The sequence below is a fragment of the Takifugu rubripes genome, chromosome 21 (assembly GCF_901000725.2).
Source record: "Takifugu rubripes chromosome 21, fTakRub1.2, whole genome shotgun sequence".
In the NCBI taxonomy this organism is placed as follows: domain Eukaryota; kingdom Metazoa; phylum Chordata; class Actinopteri; order Tetraodontiformes; family Tetraodontidae; genus Takifugu; species Takifugu rubripes.
Window position 1 is genome coordinate 11,247,386 of NC_042305.1, and position 19,485 is coordinate 11,266,870.

Consider the following 19,485-nt stretch of genomic DNA (forward strand, 5'->3'; position numbering starts at 1 on the left):
AGACGGGTGGGGGCTGGAGGGCAGTATACAAATTTACACAGAGCAAAGTCCAGCAGCACTGTTTTATATGGCTCCAGGCTGCTCTAATCACCTTTAGACAAGACGCATATGGATACAAGGAGAAATATCACCTGAATAACACACACGGAACCTTGAGCACAAGCAGCGACAGGTTTGTTATGCAATTCTGTAATATGCAAGTTAATCATAAACACGTAGACTGTTCATGCCAAGAAGAGACTAGTCAAAACAACTATATTTGAACTCGTGGTTACTGCGGAAAAATTTGTGCAAAACATGCACAGTAACAGTTTTATCAGGCATACACTCTAAAATAGGAATATGGGGAAATGAGTCACGGGAATGTAAAGGACCCATAGGTCAGAAATTCTAAAATTTGAGGGTCAACACAAGTAATACCATAGCACATCCGCCTGTCTGCCAGTGCAATCAGACTGTAACCAAGACAATTCAATCAATTAAAAACATCCCATAGCTCAATTTGCCAGGGAAAAACTGGGAAAACAAAGACTGAGTTCATTACCACTACACCAAAAACATCTGTCTTCCTTGTTCTAAATATATTTTGAAGTATGAACATATTATAGAGCTGTGTAATCAGTTTCAACTACAGCTAATCACAAGTTAAAAGAAGTTAACTGTTAAAAAAGTAAAAACCGCAGCGTCCAAATGTTACTTTGTTTGCCTGCATATCTACACGGGCGCTCTGTCAGCCAGCCTTGAGCACTGATTTGAGCTCTCAAAAGCATTGCCAAGTAAAAAATTACATTAAAAATAGCAAACAAGTGGATGTATTCTTCCCTGCATGAGACTGCATCTAGAGAATAGACAAGGAAATAACACACCAGTCTTCCAAAGTAAGATTTTGCATGTAGTGAATTTAAAGGGGCATTTTACAGTGACAGCGGCCAAGAGCTCCAATATTTTAACATGGCATTATGGTAAAAAAAAGTCAGATTTCCTGGTAGAACACTGCACCTTTTAGCTGTACTCGGTCTTACATGCATTTAAGAGAGTGCCTTTTGCAAAACTGGCTGGCATCAATAACACCTGTAATTTGAAGCTTCAGCACTGTGAAATGAATGGCCACATGTTGATGGCATTATGAATGCTATTGGCTAGCATGGTGACAGTAATTCCCAGCTTCCTTTGTCCTTTTTTTCATGACATATAATTAGAAGAGGGACTCGACGCTGATGAAGTCGGAACTCTTTTAACAGCTGCTACTAGGGAACTGACACAAAGCCAGAACTGAAAATGAGTTAAAAACCAGCTATGGGTCAGGGCTGGAGGCCGCCTGGGTGACATCATGAAGCTATGCTTTTTTTGACACAGACATGTGTTTAATTGTCAAGAGCCACACTGTCATCACTTTATTAAATTGTGTTATTTCATATTTGCACTTTGTTAATACAATCATCCTGTGTGAGCAACTTTTCCAAGAGTGATTACAAAAGGGCAGCAGAGGTTTCTGCAGCAATTTGTAAAAAAAAAAAAAAAAAAAAGGTTTTCAAACGTTGTGTAAGATCAGACTACTTTTTAGTCTCTTTAACATGAGCTGTCAAAACAGACGTCAGATTGTTGCTAGATGTGAAGACTTGGAAAGCGATTAAATGAGAAATCCAGATTAAACAGATGATTTCTGCCTCTGTAAACCTGTCATTGCATCATGCTGTTGAGAGAATACTCCCTAAAATGTGTTTCTGCAGGAGGGGGTTGCTTGTTTCCAAAGTCAAAAATCTCATTGTTCTTTCTGGAGAGAGAAAAACACCTTTTATTTCTCCCTGCAGATGTCGGACCCCTTTTTCGTCACAGGCCCTCACTTGCCGTCTCTACGCACGGTCTGTTGCTGTGAGCATTTTTGGAATAGCTGGGCAATGAGTCCTGACAACAGCTTCACCACATTAAAAGTTCTAAAAAAGAACTTCCGGATAGCCAGATCTGTAATTTTACTCATGATTATTTGTCTTGACTCCTCCTGACACAACTCCCCCAAAGAATGCTGCTCAGCAGGACACGCTACGGTTAGTTTCATATTATCAGTATTCAAATCACCGGAGGGTGGTGGGTGTTGCCGGGAGCTCCTGTAAGACCTAAAACAAGCTGATTACAGCTGGGGGGGTTAATCAGAGCAAAGGGATGCCCCCTTCGTGTGTCTCATACTATCGTGTGTCTCCAGACTTAATGGGCCTAACTGCTATCAGCACCATCACCAGCTCAGCTTCCTGCCAGAGGGAGACAGGCACATGCACAGCAGACATCTGGCACATTCCATCCAGATGGAAATGGGCGACGGGATGATAAAACTCATCTTTAACCATGAAGATCTGTCAAAGAAAATGTTTTTTGGTGCTTGGAGTTGTTTCTTTTCACCAGTCCCAGCCTATCGCTCTGTGGCCTGCCAACATTTATGTGGTTTAACCGATGTCATTAGGTGAAGGCTCAGAGGAAATCAGATGTAACTCGATATGGATTCCTCTGTCACTTAAGAGTACTGGACGGCCGAGGCCCCCACACCCCCAGCTGTCCAGACACCTGTCACTGACTACAAGAAGTGACACGGCATCCCGCTAAAGATTATCCGCTGAGCCGTCTGAACAGCGGTAGCTTTTATTCAGATGCCTTCTCGTTTAGCTTTTCCGTTTCTCATTTTCTTGTGCTTGAGAACAAAAAAAGCAGATTTCCTGGTCAGGAACGAAAAGTTGAAGTGAAACCAGGGCGTCACAGCCTCCACCGTTGGCAGGATTTCCCTCTCCTTCCATCCTGACAGACAGATGGTGAGAGACACTGCTGGTGCTTATTGAATATTAAGGGATCGATGAAAGAAAAGGCCTCGATTGAACACTTGTATCAATTTACACACAAACCGAATGCTCCATCTTGTTATATACACAAGGCTTTGCTTTAGAATTAGCATTGCTCATTGTCTTGGGCTGACTTTGGCCATAGGATGCATCATTGCTACTTTAGTCACTCCTAAATGTGCTGTGTGCAGAGGTTTGCTCTGCTGACTTCACTGATGATCCCTTTTAATCCTATGCAGCCCTAACATCTGTCATTTTGTCTGTTCCGTGCTGTCGATTGTCATGACAAAGGTAAACACATATTACTCAGCATATTATATGGATTTCTGTTTGTTTTTGTACGATCATTCTGTCTTCCTGAGTCTATGCACACAATTTCTTTTAAAAAAAAATGAAATCTTGCAATAGGATTCATAAAGCTGAAGAAACCACTGTTAGTAAGGTCAACCCTCTTGCATCATCATTTACTGGCTGCAGAGTTTAACCCTTTACAGCCACATGTTTGACATCCCATCTGATGGATACGAGGCTCTGAAATGACACTCAGCTCGGTGCAGAACTGCAAGCAGCCGTGATTTCTTCTGACCGCATAGAAAAAGACTAGCACGAGAAAAAGTGCTTCATACTGAAAAAGTAACTAAATGCAAGCTGAACTGAAACCTCCCCACACTGGAGGAGTTTCTCCTTGTGTCTGTTTAATGTATCTTTAAGCTGAATATTTTTAAACATATAATCAGAAGCTTTGACCTTGGCGTCAAGCATACGAAAGATTGTGTTGAAAATAACGACAGGAACAATAGGTAAGCAAATTCTTTTGTGTTTTTTTTATCTACTAATGTAACTCTTGGATACGTCAATAAATCCGTAACTTCTTCAAAATAAATAATTGCGGATGGTACAGTTGATGGGTTTTCCTTAAAAGATCAAATCAGGGTGGAATAAAACAGACCTACTTTGGCTTTTAAACGTAAATTAAATCACAGGCACAAACTTTGGGGCACTCTGCAATTATCTATATTTGCAATGGAACTGAACCAAAGTGCAACATCATCCTTCGGTTCCACTCACAAGCAAAATGTTGCTTAACAGCAAGAGTGTCGGTTTGAGCAGTGAGTAGTTTGTGCGTCTGTGCTGCTGATCCCAGGAAGTATTTGTTTTAATAAGTATTGCTACAGTGAGGCATCGGTAGACAATAGACTTCCATATGCACACTTCCTCCACACCTGGCCAGAGCCACAGGAACTATGACCACATCCCTACTCATTTATATTGTACTTCATGTACCAGTCACGTCTTGCACATGGTGCAGGAAATGATTAGGTTAGTGGCACTGGTGATGGATTAAGCAAGTTCATAAAAAGAAAATCACAATGACGGGAAAATATTTCAATTATTATAATGCCTCAACTGTTCAGAAGGCTGGGAGTTTTGCGTATAAATGATCCATGTTCGCATGCAGCTGTGATTATGAAAAGCCCGTCTTCGTGACAAAATGTAGGAGTACCCATTTGTTTAGTACTCCAGGCTGTCTTCCCGTGCAGGACGGAGTGAGGTAACCTGCAGGATAATAATTCCCAACAAGAACATGTGGCTGCCTGCCCCGCTCTCTTCCACGATGCCTTCAAGACTGTCAGAATACTTTTCCAAATTTCCCAATAGCCGAGAAGAGTTCATAATGGATCAAAGCATATCAAAAAGACAAAAGAGTCAGCGTTCCGTGACTTTTTACCTGTTGATCTTTAAAGCAAAAGCCCGTCGGTCTGCGCTGCCCACAGAGGCCATGTGAGCGGCTGAGGTCCGGTGGTGGTCTCCTCCTCCTGGGGTCTGATGGTCACCAACGCACCGGGATTCTTCCCTCTCTACAGGTCCGCTGTCATGTCAACACTCGTGACGCTCGTGGCTGGAGCCGCTTCTGGGTGTAAACTTCCGGATTTAGAGTGGACTCGCGGAGAAAGAGAGAGAGAGAGGGAGAGAGCGAGAGAGAGAGAGAGAGAGGGAGAGAGAGAGAGAAAGGGAGGGAGAGAGAGGAGGGGGGGATGTGACAGGATGAGTGAGGCACACGCGACCTTCCTTACTGACGCCTGCAACATAAATAGGGAAATAAACAAATAAACAAATAAATGCAAATAAACATCCGATGAAACCGATCTTGAAGGCTACACAGGGGCAGGTTTAACTGTTTGAGTTACTAGATTCAAATTTCGAACCAATCCTCATTTCCATTTTGAACGCAATACTTAAAGATAACTATATAAGAATAATAAGATCAATTCGTCAATGTTTTAAAAAATGTACTACTATTTTTGTGACGGAATTAGAGTTCTGTTTTAAATTTTATTGATAGTTTTAGGTAATTATGTCTGGAGGGAAACGCCACAGCAAAGATTACGCAACTGTTGCCCCCTTGTGGTACATTTTGTCATCACATCAATATTAATTTCCTCTCGATGCAGCGAAGGGGAAGATAAAATAAAGAGTTTGTATATTTGAGCTTTTATTTTTTTCTATTTAAGGGTTAAGTTTTATTGTTAAAAATACGTTTAGAATTCTTTCGTTGATTAATTTCCCAGGGTTCAGTGTATCGACTGAATAAAATGCGGAACCATTAGTCGCTGCGGTAGGATTTGAACGGAGTGTTTACGGTGTGGCGCACTGTCGAATCAAAAGCATTGGCAGACTATGGCAGAACGTTATTGCTGAAAACTTTGGATCTCTGTCTTTTCCCGTGGGAAATCAGGTGACATTTATACAGTATTTGTAAACCAGATAATATGATGTGATAATGGGAAATATACGTTTGTTTGGCAGTAGGTCATTGTAAAGAGTTGTCATTCGAGTTGTGATTAATTTCAGTTTTATGTATTGTTGAGACTCGCAGCACTGTCTCCTACAAAAGAGAATCTACTATCTTCGTCTTTCTTGGGGGATTTTTACGAGAATTTTAAGGCACGACACATCAATTCAAAGTGCTAAAGGACGTAGCGAGACATGATCTAGCAGGACTTTATGTAATGTAGTGCACGAATATGGCATTTACGGTCAAGGTTTTTCCCTTAAGACAATGCATACTTTCCCCGTTTATTATATATTATGTCACTTTGCTCCGTCCATCAGACCACATCCACCTTGTCACCAGCTGACATGGACAGCAGGGTGATGGAGGAGGAAGATGACTGTCCGGAGTTGGTGCCCATCGACAACCCGTCTGCTCCTGCTACAGAACAGATACCTGTCACCATAATCTCAGGCTACCTCGGTGAGGGCTCTGCATTACTCATACAGCTTTAATCGCCTTACCATATAATCTCCTTCACAGCCTGTGTGTTTTTCAGTTTCATGTTTATTGAATAACGGTGGCGTCCATTAATGGTGCCTATTATGATGAATTTGCACTGTTGGTCGTCATAATGTATTTATCTGTTTTTTTATCAGGTGCTGGAAAAACTACACTCCTAAACTACATCTTAACAGAACAACACAACAAACGCATTGCCGTTATACTCAATGAATTTGGCGAGGGTAAGAAAATTAATGTCCTAAAGGTTGGTTTTGATTTTAGTTTATTTTGATAATCTAAAAATCAAAATTTATGCTCTCCCCTTCCTGGAGATGTTTACAGTTCACCACAAGAGGGCACCACAGTATCATTTTTGGCCTAAAATCAGCGTCTTTCGTTAGATTAAATGAGTCTGTTTTGTTTATTGCCGCATCATTCACCTGTTCATCCTTTTAAATAAAACTCAATTTAGAGCTTTATTTGATTTGGAATTGATTTTTTTTCCTGTGGTTGGAATGTTTATCTACTTTCTTCCTCATCCACATCCAGGCAGCGCCCTTGAGAAGTCCCTAGCTGTAAGCCATGCAGGGGAACTGTATGAGGAGTGGCTTGAATTGAGCAATGGATGTCTCTGTTGCTCTGTCAAGTATGTAAAATAACCAGAAGCTTTTATTTATTTTTTATAGTAAAAAAACCCAACTATGCCTTAAATTCAAGGTTCAGATTTTCTATTTCATTAAAGGTTTCTGTATTTTCCAGGGATAATGGACTGAAAGCTATTGAGAACCTGATGGAGAAGAAAGGGAAATTTGATTATATTCTATTAGAAACAACAGGCCTCGCTGATCCAGGTATGACACATTTTGTAGAACTGAAATATAATCGGTCATATGAAGCATGCAGGTTTGTGAATGTGCATTACATTTTAATTTTCCAGGTAATTAGCCACTAGAGTTCATAGACAGTTTGACTGATAATTGATGTCATAGTTGATATGAAATACCTTATAGGTCTGATGCTGACCTATAGTCATCTGTGTGAAAAATCTGCAGCTTAGAATCAAATTAAAAAGTGCTTTTCAATGGAGAGGTCACACAGCGTGGTTAAGAATTGGTTTACTTGAATAACAGGAAGTATATCTGGGCTCTTCTTCCTCTAGAACTGACTTTCCATGCATGAAACATAAACTGGATTCTGTACGTAGCTCCAGCCTCATGCCACATTTCCTAACTTGACTTTATGACACCAGTGGTTCTTTTCCCACACCAAACATCATCTTCAGGGAGTTGTACAAACCCATATTTGCCAGACCTGTGCTGTGTTGGACTGGTGCATCAAATGTTTCTGCAATGCGCGGTATATTGAAGCACTCCAGAAGTGCTGAGTGAATTTATTTTTGTGAAAAAGAAAGAAGGAAAAAGCTCATCTCATTAGAAATGCGGTGCAGGAAATTAGAAAATTAACTAAAACAATAATTGTTTAAATCACGTTGTCAGCCTAACCTGACAGTTTGTCGGGTCACTTCACATGTGATCGGTGTATAAAGACAAAATTCTAATGACTGTAAATATTCAATATTAACCATCAGCTGTCGTGTTTGATCGGAGATAGCTCAAACCATGTGGTAAAGTTTTTAATTTTTTTTATTTGGAGTCTTTCAGTCCTTTGCTTGGTAAAATTCAAATAACATTTAGTTTTGTTTGCAGCAGCAGCACCTGAGACCCAATTCCATCAATCTATTCATTTAGCTGCTTTTATCAGTGTCTGGCCATCACAGGGTGATTGCTATGGAAACGGAGAGAGAGCATCACTCAGTGGCAGGTGTCAGGAGGCAGTGGCACAGACAGACATGCGCCACTGGGCCCCTGCAGACCAAACCAACAGGGCTGCGCTCAGACAGGCGCCGACCTCAGTCTGCTCCAATGTCATTGGTCGAGACAGGATTGTTATCGACTTGGACGCGTCCGTGATTGGTCCCGGCAATGCTGTCACTCATACGTCTCCCTGGGGCAGTCTGCTCACAAGCGCGCTGAAGAGGCTGCATGAGTTCCGTGAAACATGCCACTCAAAACCAGTGTTTCATTACACAGCCATTAAATATTTATGTCGTTTTCTCATTCTGGCTCGGTAATTGGACAGAAGTGCAACAGGCGTGGCGACAGAAAAATTCAATCCTTGGGAAGATGGAAACAACCCAAATGTACCAGCAGCAGATCAACAATTGAACAGTTCTCATATTGGGTTTATGTGCTTCAAAGCCCTCACACACACTCACAACATTGTACTTCTGTCTTTGTGAGGACTTTCATCAAGATAATGCATTAACCAGTTTCTTACTCAGCTATCACAACTAAGTGCCTAACCAAAACCCTATTCTAAACTGAACCTTCAAACCATGTCTTCATCTTTAAACAGTCTTTTGAAGTTGTGAGGAGCAGCACAAACGTCCCCACTTCCTAAGAATGCCCTCACTTTGCAAGTAGGATAAGGATTTGGGTACTCAGTGTGTAGCTAGAACACACACATTATACATCTAGAGTTCAGTTCTGAATATCTTTTTTAAAAATCCTGTCATAATTCAATTAACAGGGTTGGTCAATAATATCTGTACATTGAAGTAATTCTTATACGGTGTAAACATCAATCACCAAAGATGTAAAAGAATCAATCATTACAATATAAAATAACAGAAGTTTGTGTTGCTTAAAGAAATGATGGAAAACTCTTGTAGGATTAGGATGGGGGGGGGGTCATTGTTAAAAATCTTGCGTGCACAACCATTTCAAAGAGAAATCTAACTTTCACGTCATTGGTAAAGGGAAACCCTGCCTGTTCAGCAGGGGGAAGGTTGTGATGCTGCAGAGAGGCCCAGTATGTAGCCTGTCGTCAGTCTACATTTGAAAAGAGTTCAAAATTAAACCATTATTTAAGCTGTTCCTTTAACAAAGTTCCAGCAATTCACTTTTAATATATTTGATGAATCAGATTTTTTTTCTTTTCACATCAGCTGTTGATATAAATCAGTTGTTTCTTGCTTTTTGACAGCATTGACAGTGTAACTCCCAGGTTATATCCTCTGGCAGGTGCTGTGGCCTCCATGTTTTGGGTTGACGCTGAACTCGGCAGTGAGATTTATTTAGATGGTAAGAGAATTGTTTTAATATTTAAGACATTTCAGTGAGAAACTAGTGCTGCTTTGCTAATTTTGAGCTATTTCAGATTTTCCAGGACTACTTTGGCAGTTCTTTCATCTGCCTATAGGGGGCGAACCTTCTCTCTCTGTATTTTTTAACTAGCCACTTGTGTTGCCTGTTGAGTTTGTAGAAATAACACATGTTGTCATTTGTGGATTCAATACTGTTCAAGAATAGCCCTTCTCCACACACACACACACACACACACACACACACACATTTAAACTCTCTGCTGATTTGTGCCAGACAACACAGCAAAAGTGTCTCTCGGCCAACATTTCACTCGCTGATTATTTGCTGCTCTGTTGTTCCTGCAGGAATCATCACTGTCATTGATGCCAAATATGGACTGCAGGTATGAAGTGATGTTCTGAGGGTTCTATGTTTTAACGGTGCCTCATTTTTACAGGTGATCAGCGCAGTACTTGACTTTAGTTTCTTGTGCATAAATGCTGCACTATTTTATATTATTTCTTTGTGATTGTGATACGGAACCCTCTGAAATACAAAAAGGAGAAATATACAGTAATTGGTTTCACCCTTATGTTGTAAATTTAAATGGAAAACCCCTAAAAGAAACACACATCAAATTTCTATCTTTAGGGGACTTACGCTAACCCTAACCATCCCAACCAACTCCTTTACCCTTAACTAACACCAATTCCAACTTCAACCTTAAAACCATGTTTTAAACTTCAAACAGTCCTTTGCAAAATGCCCCACTTTGCAAACATTTCCCTACTATTAGAATGAGGATTTTGGTACTCCATATGTAGTAAACGTGACACAAACACACACACAAACACACACACACAAACATCCTGCCCTCATTGTGGTGTCTAAAAGAAACAGGACAAGTGACACCTCAATAATGGGCTCCAATTTGAAGGTGTCACGCTCGGTAAGGTGACACATCTCACCGCCTCAGTGCTGCTCTGTCTTCTCATCGGGGTGAGAAGAGAATGATAACAGAAAGGAGGAGAGGGAATAAAGTGATTGCTATAAGAGATGCGACTATTATAATAGGAGCATCACCTCCCCCAAGATATCATCTGTCTGACAGGTTAACCTCACACGCCCCAAAGGATTTTTTTTTTCTCAGAGGTCATTAAAGGAAACATCACAAAGAGGCTTTTACCTATTTAGTTTTTAAATGGAGGCCTCGGCTCAACTGTCGGTATGCTACCCAGAGGTCAGGAGCCACATCAACGCCTCCTACATTTACTCTTCAATTGTATTTGGTCAAAGGAAAAAACGCAAAGATGAAACACGCTTTTCCTTTAACCAATGATGTCTTTTTCTTTTTAATTATTTGACAAACTGTAGTCCTTTTAGTTCCAGCCCGAGCAGTTTTAGGCTTATACATCTAGTTCTCTTAATTTCTTTGATTTTATTTTATCTTCTCTAGCAACTAAATGAAGAAAAAGCAGATGGACTCGTCAATGAAGCAGCCAGGTATGTTTAGGAAATTTACTTATTGGCCAAACAAGCTAAAGAGCTAATGTGAACTAGTGCCAAATAGCCCAAATGTCATTCCCTTGAGACTAAAGGTCCAGGCCATACGTACTACACAGGGCCTCCTGACATGTTGCCTGTCCCCCCGGGCGTCTCAGTTTGTCTCCTGCAGCAGCTGTGTGCTTGTTGTTGTTGAGCAAATACACAGATGAAGAAAGACCTGTTGCAGGACCTCTCTGCATTCTTGTTCAGTGTTTGTGTTTTCACCTCCAAGCTAAATATTGTCAGCTCCCATTTGAGCTAAGCATTTGCCGTCTGCTGTCACCCCTGAGAACACACACAGACACACACAGGCTGGTGGCCGTCCTGGTTCTGAAATTAAATGTTGTTTAATGTCACTGTCTTCTTTTAGGCAGATTGCTGTTGCTGACTTGACTATTATCAACAAGACTGACCTGGTGAATGAGGAGGAACTCGCTCAAATCAGAGCAGCAGTTAGGTCAGCTTTACATGCTTTTACTGCTCTCATATTCCCACATATTACTGAATTGGCGTCTTTTAGTTGATTGATCAACTTTGATCCAAAGCCTCTCGATTACCGTACTCTGGTGGCCAACTGGAATACATCATAAAATCCCTCCTGATAAAAAAGGCTTGTCTATACTTTTTTATTTCCCTTTTTATTTAACTGTTAACCCTTTTAGAGAACAGTATTTTTCTTCAGATGGTTTGTTTTTTATCTGCCAATTTCATTGTGATTTTCAGGGCAAAAATTGAAAGTGAAGCAAAATGATGCTGTGCTGATGTTCGACTCTTAATCTCCTGTTCAGTTATATTTCTTTTTTAGCATGTATTCAATATTGTGTCAAAAAGTTCCAAGTGAAAAGTTACAATGGATCAGTTCATTCCATTCACACCCATCAACAAAACGGTGGCACGCTAACTGCTACAGGCAACAACACAACATGGCGTTAGTGAAAATCCTCAGAGCTGTTGATCAGGCTGTAGAATGATGTTTCCTATCTAAATACCTGTGTCCTGCCCTCTTTGCAGATCTATAAACGGCCTGGTGAAGATTATAGAAACACAGAAGTCAAAGTAAGTTCTACAGTTGTAACGTTGCATTCACATGTGGCTCCTGCTCAGATCTTTGTGTCGAAGATAAAGCTGTGAAAGCCCGGCATTGTCCTACCTAGACCAACCCCTTTCTGCCAATGTGTATACACGTACGTGCATGCACGCACACACGGACAAGTGTACACAAACTGCTGCAGCCTGTGTAAATACCAAACCTTCAGTGGTGTCTAGTTACTGACAAGTCTTTGCTCTTTGACCCTGGGTCATCAAGCTGATGTGGTTGTGCACGTGCACATGGGCATTTATGTGTGTGTTAGAATGTTATTGGACCCTGGTTAGCATCTGGCTAGCATAACCGCTGTTGTGGTGTGTGTTTTGGATCCGACGCCCCCCCCACCTCCCAGCTGAGTGAGTGCGGGAGTGAACAGATGAAAGACGCCATGTAGTGAGACCGTAGTCAGAAGAACAGCACGCCTCTGTTCACCCCAATGTTAGTTTAAGCACGTCATGGTTTGTGCTTGATGTATTATTTTGTCACTGACCGGGATTTTATTGTGAAAGGGTAAAACTAGCAACATGTTTCCACAGGGTGGATCTGTCTGAAGTGCTGGATCTACATTCTTTTGACCACAAGGATGGAGCAAAGTGAGTTTTCCTTTTGAATTCATGCAGAGATCCAATCATACTCTTAAAACATGCGGGAAATATTTTGTGTTTAATTTAATGAAATAACTGCGTTTAAAAAAATAATTTCATGCTTTTATTCTCACATGCATTAGACTCCTAAGCACACAAGCCACCATTCAAATACAGTCTCAGCAACTGCCTAAGGTTCTTTGCATTGTCATTTTTTCCCTAACAATGGCTCATTTCTCGTACCGTTATCGATGTGAGGCCGTGCTGTATTGGAGCAGATTGAAGAGCTGTTTACTGGGATGGAATGACATATCTGTTGCTGCCATAACCCTGGTCAGCGGAAGATCAAGTCTGACTGCGCTGGAGACGCCTTTGATAATGTTGTTTCTCTCTAATTAACAGACTCTTTTATTGAGCGTCCCCCTGTCAGCCCACAGGGTGGCCATCATATTGTGTCCTCTCTACAATCTCATTCTCATGAATGGAGTCAGTGTTCATCCTTTCATGTGAATGAAACCGGCCGCGGTGTTAAACCTCTCTTACATGCCTTCAGTTGCTTCTCCTGCGGCCAGCTGCAGAGGATTAGAGCCGTGTGTGTCCGCTGGCTCCCGAGATGCTCCCCCCGCACCCCTTGTCCCAACAGATAACCCCTTTGAGAGTCGAGGCCCCTCCTCTCTGGCTGGCTGTTTGAAGCGGCCCCCCGCAGCTCCGCCTGTGTGGTACTAACAGCACGCGGGGCTCAAGCTGCTGGACACAACATTTAGCCTCCTTGTGAGGTCACAGAGCAGGGGGCAGAAGAGAAGCTCTGATGTGGAGGACAAGGGCCGGGGTTTATTTGGGAGGGGGCGTTTTGTAGGATTTAATAGCCATTTCTAAAGTTTTCACAAGTCCATTCAAAGTCGCGTCATTAAGCCCTTATACAGCACATTTGACTGTGAGACAGAACACAAAAGCAGAACCATTATAGTCTGTTCGTACAGAGAGAAACGAATATAAAATTAAACAAGTTGCATAAGAAAGCCCAGAACATGAACCTTTTTAACAATTCAAAAGTGAGCAGAGATGGTGCAGAGTGGCGAGCTCCAACCATAATGCAATGGAGCTACAAGGGAAATGGCATGATTACATCGTACTGAATGATCTGGTGTGTTAAGATATATTTTTAATTCACCGTGGCATGCTAACCCTTTTGGAACATCATTAATGGAAAAGATTCAAACGATCCAATGTTATAATGTGTCATCATTTCTCCCCTCTGAAAGTTTAGCAGAGAAGCTCCAGCTGGTGAAAGCTACAAAGCCACACCTCGACAAGGTATTTGAGTCCTTCCCTCATCGATACTTCACCTCTGTGCGTGCTATTCCTTATGCTGTTTGCTAATTTATTCAAGCACACAATTTCCTGCAGCACAAGGGGACTCATTCTTTCTCAGGTGCAGATAGTCCCTCGCATCCCCCCAGGCTGTGACACCGTAGTGAAAACTCCCTCCCTGTTTTTTTGGGGTTTTGTGCTGCGATCACCTTGAAGCTTTTGATGTTTTCTTGTCACATTGCTAATAGAGCCCGCCTCGGTCACGCACGGCGGCCCAAAGTTTCACCAGACAAGCCAGGACATTATGGCGGCCAGACTGACTAGAATCTCGGTTCCGGCTCGTGACTTTACAGTGAAGCAGCCGTCGGTGTTTGGGCAAAATCTCTGCTGCGCCCCTCGGAAAGAAATCAAAAAATTCAATGAATGAATCTCCCCCATGTCTCCTAATGATCCTATTTTACCACGCGGCTCCTCACTGCCACCAGTCCTCGTCTTCTACTTTTATCACAGGATGCATTTGTGAGTGCAAATAGCAGCATTGTTGTCTGTTTTCTCCGGCGTTCCCTTTCCCGCATGAAGCTCCGCCATCTCTCAGACTGACCCCCCCTGCCTCCCCTACGCTTCCCCACGTTGCCCTTTTCATGTAAATGAGAATGCTGTTTTTCTGTTGTTATACCAAATGACAAGGAAGTGTGTAACCTTAACGCTTGAAGACAACCCCCCCCCCACACACACACCCCAACATATATCTACAAAGTGCCCTTTTAATGCTGGAAGGAAGTATGATAGGAGGGAGTGTGAGGAGGGGGTGGACAAAGCGGGCCGTTCTCGCTGCGTTTCAGGTGCCGAGCAGAGTCAGGTTTTTTGACGCCGTTATTAACAAAGTCATCAGCTGAGGGCGTAAAAAGACACCTCTTTTGTTAAATGTCCCTAAAAGAATGTTCTGCTTTCACGTAGCTGAAAAATGAGGCCTGATAGAATGTGTCAAATAGTGAACGTCGCCAGGTGACCGGATCAGCGCGGGAATAAAGTAGAGGCGGTATTCAGTATAAAGGCCTCGCAGTCGAAAAGATCTTCTGATAAAAGCATTTTTTAATCATTTTAAATGGATATTTTTTCCTTTTGGTGAGTGAAAAATGGATCCTTAAAACATCCCATTCTAAGTTGCTAATGCTTCCATTTTACGTCCTCAGAGTATTTTAACCGTAACATTTGAAGTGGCTGGTGAGATCTTAGAGGACACCTTGAACGTCTTCATCCAGGTACCCTCCAATCTACAGACACTTTTGCTATTGCCAATTAGCCTGAAGTCACAAAGTCAACCCCCATTTTTTCGTATTTCAGGACTTGCTGTGGGAAAAGATGTTTAAGAACAAAGAAGGACAACCCATGACTGTCATCCGTTCAAAGGTACGGTGGAGTAGAATCACCACCCCGATGATGGTGGTGATCAGTAATCGTCACCTTGTTATTATTATAATCGGTTTCAAGCGCTTCATTCAGCATGGTGGTTAATGTGTCACTCTGACGTATGTGTGTGTGTGTGTGTGTTTTTAGGGCATAGTGGCTTTTCCAGGTAAAGCCCACCAAGTGATGCTGCAGGGGGTCCACGAGCTGTACGAGCTGAATGAGATGCCGCAGCTCTGGGGGGACAACCCACGGATCAACCGGCTGGTCTTTATAGGTGAAGACACTCATGTGACTCCTGAATTCTTTAAGTCCTCAGGGCTTTGTGAGGCAGCACAGGCAGAATATTCCATGAATAACAAAGCATGATGCGTTTGACATTTGTCTTGTGTGATGGCAAAAATGGCTTTTTCTGGGATGTCTCCACTCTAATTTACATCTTCGATGTCCAATTTTAGCTGTTTTAAGATTTATTTTTTGTCTTTGCTCTTGGCTGCAGGTAAAAACTTGGACAAGGACATTCTGGAAGAGCGCTTCACATCTTCTGTCCTGAGTGGAACAGAGAAAAATTAACCTGTTTGGGTTGTTTTTTATTCCAACTGGTCAATCTGTAATACACGGCTCACTCTGATGGTTAAACTACTGTGTCTGAAAGATGCTGTATGCAAAAATTAGTGCACGTTGTAGGCTGCTATCAAGGGCCGGTCATTAAACCAGCGCAGAGGATTTTTTTTAGTAAGGATAACTACAAATTCTGACATTTGTGGGAAATTGCAAAAAGTGTATCAGGTGTTGTGTCTGTATATAAAACCAGCTCTTTTCTGGCATTTAATATATGTTTTGCTGTGTTTTAATCTTAATATGCAATTTCTGAACACCCGCAACAGCTTGGAAATAACACTAAATTGTTGCAGTTGTAGCAAAGAAAAAATACCTAAAATGAAATGAGGCCTTCACTGGGAGAGGTCATCCTCAACGTAACAATGTGAGAGCAAAGAACACTCTCCAAAACCAGATTTTACTGAGTGTCTGATTTTTGTCTAGCTTCTCCCAGTGTAAAAACAATTTGTTAAACGGTCTGATAGATCACACATTCAGTAACCTCTAGAACCTTAATATTTTACAAATTTAAATTTCCTTCTTTTGGAACTTGATTGTTAGTAAGTCACGTGAAAGGCGTGTCTCACACGGACAGTTCCACAGTAGGACCAGTTGGGTGAAAACAAACATGACGTTTTCCCAACATGGTCATTTGCAATTAGATAGTAACCTATAGATGCGCGATTTGTTACATATCCGCTGCTGGGCCGGTTGGGTCATTCATCCCGGTCGTAAAACCGAGCATGAGCCTCGCAGCCCAGGGCGCACAGCGCACTTAAGACGTTTCCTTTTCGATTCTGATGCTGATGACCTCGTTAAGGCGACTATTACTCTTTTTTACTATTGGCTGCGGGAATCCCCACCATGGCCATTTTCATGGTCACGCCACCTGCGGGCATCCCGAGGTGACTAACTAAACGAACCGGCGGGGGGGCGGAATCAGGGAGATCTGCGTTCCTTCTTATCTAAGACAAGGCGTGGTGTTAAAACTGCCAGGAACACACCGCCCCACGCTGAGCTTCTGCGCTTTTTGGATTATCAAGAACATTAAATTGCCAGGATTTGACCTTAAGCACTTCACTTTTGCTGGCGAGGACCCGTATAAGGCGCACGGCCACCCCTGTGATGTCACCAGCTTTCATGAGAGTGACTTGTTTAAGAAGCTCTAGTATGAAAGTATCTAGTTTTGTGTTAATAAGCGTTTCGTTTAAAAAGGGAAGCAAGTGTACTTTACTCTGGATACCGTACAAAGCGTTTTATTTTGAAGCACAACGATGTTCTAATCGATGTTTTAATTATTTAAAAACAAATTCTGGTGGGCTTTTGGGGGGAAAAAAGCATAATTTAGCGTGTTAAAATGAGGCCCACTTTGCATCAGTCATGCGCTTCCAGGGAACCCCCACCTGTGCGCTGCCTTCTCCGGCTTCCCGGGGTGAAGGGCGACTCTGATAGGTCCGAAGTGTAAATGGGACTGGTCTTCGGGGCATCAGCTTCCCAGGATATAAAGCGGGGACCATAGCAACCAGTCACTACAATACGAGGTTTACCAACACTGGGGAGCACATGCGTTTTTACGCATGAGTACGGGACCTTTGATTTTTACGCGCGGGCTGATTTATTTTTATCTTTCCGAGTTTTAGACAGGTGACTATGAGAGTGACAATGACTCTGTCCGGTGATTTTGAGACTTCACAGCACGCTGCTTTGCCTCTAGATGTGGAGGAGATTGACACTGTCGGTAAGGATGAACGCCCACACGAGCGTTTATACCAAAGCCAGTGCTCCGTGGACTCTGGCTCCTCGGCAGAATCCGGCGCAGAGTTTGACTTAGAGGCGGACTCATCGGGGGAGAGTGAGAACAGCTTCTGCGCAGACGCACCGCCATCCAAGAAAAGCCTAAACAGCTCCGTGAAACCGCCGTACTCTTACATCGCTCTCATCACCATGGCAATCCTGCAGAGCCCGATGAAGAAACTGACCCTGAGTGGCATCTGTGAATTCATCAGCAACAAGTTTCCCTACTACAGAGACAAGTTCCCCGCCTGGCAGAACTCCATCAGGCACAACCTCTCCCTCAATGACTGTTTCATTAAGATCCCGAGGGAGCCTGGGAACCCGGGCAAAGGTAACTACTGGTCCCTTGACCCTGCCTCGAAGGATATGTTCGACAACGGCAGCTTCCTTCGGCGAAGGAAGCGCTTCAAGAGAAACCATCCTGACCTCAACAAAGACGGACTCATGTTTTATTCCAATCTGAGCAGCTACCGGCCATACGGGCAGTCATACCGAGTCAGCCCCCCACCCTCTGCTCCTGTCCGGTACATGCCCCTGCAGGAGGGAATCGTTGTGTCTCCCACGTCCTATCACCTCTTTCCACAAACCCTTAACAGTCAGGAGGCGCGCGGCAGGCCTAAAGAACTCAGAACGCAGCTTTGCGCAACAGGACCCGCTGCGCCAAAGCCCGTCTTGCAGGCAAAGTGCTCCTTCAGCATCGAAAGCATCATGAGCAAACCCTCTTCTTTAGGCCCACCGACCTCTAACTTGCTGCACAGCCAACAGGCCCTTCTCAGTTACAATCATCTCTATTCGGGCCCTGCTGCTAGTTTGGTCCCGACACTCCTGCAGCCTCCCGTGACAGCGTTCTGCCCTCCGGCCATGCTGAGTCTGACTTCTCAGATTGAGGGGCCCAGGCTCTCTTACTGCTGAAGAAACCACCGTGTCTGTTTGTGTTAGATGTGAAAACATCAAGATCTGTTTCTTAGAGAAATTTTTCAGCTGCATGGAATTAACGTGCTTTGACATGTGATTGTCTTAATAGAAATACCTGTAAATAAGATTTGTGGTAATATATTTGTGAGACGTTTTGCAATGGAAACCTTTGATGAATGTGTTTTTTAATTACAGTACTAGAATAAATAAGTTTAACATATATCCTGTTTGTTGTTTAAACATCCTACTTTTGACCGGTATATGTCTTTAAGACAGTAACGTGACATTTACATTATGCAATGGAGGGTTAAAAGAGGATTTAAGATCTGAATAAAGTAATAAAATATCTTACTTATTAAATGCTGGATTACACCAAACAATACTGAAAATGATTACCCTAACTCCTTTAGAAAAGAAAATTGGGGGGGGGGGGTATGTTAAAAATAGGCAAAATTAGATTTTTAAAATATTCAAAAGGAAGCATTCTCTTTAAATTTTTGAAGGCATATAAGTCGAAATTCAGTGAAATTCGTAGCTTAATACAGTCTCAATGCCAGTGGAGTGGCACTTACTTGATATGCATTCTTGCTTTTTGCAACCACCTGCATATTCCAGGACTATAATTCTGTAGTTTTCATTTCAAGGAGATCACAATTCGCTTCATTTCTCTTCTCGGTCTCGCGTCAAACCTGCGCTCCTGAAAATGATGTGCTTCTACTTCTCACCTCAGAGTGGCGCTGTTTACCAACTGTAGAGTCAGTCGAGATTATTACAACAACGTCGCAGGTTGGATTTCTTTTACAGTAAACGCTGTTAAATTTGAATCAAGAAAAACAATGGGCGTCGTTTCTTCTTCGAACTGGACTTCTAACTTTGCCCCCACTGCTGAAGGGTCCCGGACAGAATCGCAGCAGACACAGGCAGTGTCCGGTTGCAGGACGGTCCCGACACAATTCCCCTCTACCATCAGTCAAATGGCTATTTTTGGCCAGAG

The 19,485-nt window shown here is 42.6% G+C and overlaps 3 protein-coding genes across 7 annotated transcripts in view; 2 read left to right on the forward strand and 1 right to left on the reverse strand.

Moving 5' to 3' along the window:
* Positions 1-4,741, reverse strand: part of dock8 (dedicator of cytokinesis 8) — a 36,904-nt gene extending 32,163 nt beyond the window's left edge. For all 3 annotated transcript variants that reach the window (XM_029829041.1, XM_011615586.2, XM_011615585.2), the window contains exon 1: positions 4,555-4,741. In XM_029829041.1, the coding sequence (XP_029684901.1) occupies positions 4,555-4,607 (53 nt within the window). In that variant the 5' untranslated portion in view covers positions 4,608-4,741. The remainder of the gene's footprint in view (positions 1-4,554) is intronic.
* On the forward strand, positions 40-16,011 carry cbwd (COBW domain containing). 3 transcript variants are annotated; one of them, XM_029829042.1, is made up of 16 exons: positions 40-172; positions 5,940-6,081; positions 6,258-6,344; positions 6,652-6,748; positions 6,862-6,953; positions 9,186-9,245; positions 9,614-9,651; positions 10,705-10,751; positions 11,164-11,250; positions 11,805-11,849; positions 12,417-12,473; positions 13,727-13,778; positions 14,969-15,037; positions 15,120-15,185; positions 15,333-15,459; positions 15,682-16,011. In XM_029829042.1, exons 2-16 carry the CDS (start codon positions 5,967-5,969, stop codon positions 15,753-15,755), a joined length of 1,113 nt encoding a protein of 370 aa, XP_029684902.1. In that variant the 5' UTR covers positions 40-172; positions 5,940-5,966; the 3' UTR covers positions 15,756-16,011. The 3 variants fall into 3 exon arrangements, with proteins under 3 accessions (XP_029684902.1, XP_029684903.1, XP_003974901.1); XM_029829043.1 differs by lacking the exon at positions 40-172 and adding an exon at positions 3,475-3,625; XM_003974852.3 differs by lacking the exon at positions 40-172 and adding an exon at positions 5,403-5,562.
* A 151-nt stretch (positions 16,012-16,162) lies between these two features.
* foxd5 (forkhead box D5) lies at positions 16,163-18,705 on the forward strand. Its single transcript, XM_003974851.2, has one exon. It carries the CDS (start codon positions 17,433-17,435, stop codon positions 18,486-18,488), a length of 1,056 nt encoding a protein of 351 aa, XP_003974900.2. The 5' UTR covers positions 16,163-17,432; the 3' UTR covers positions 18,489-18,705.
* Positions 18,706-19,485: the final 780 nt, after the last annotated feature.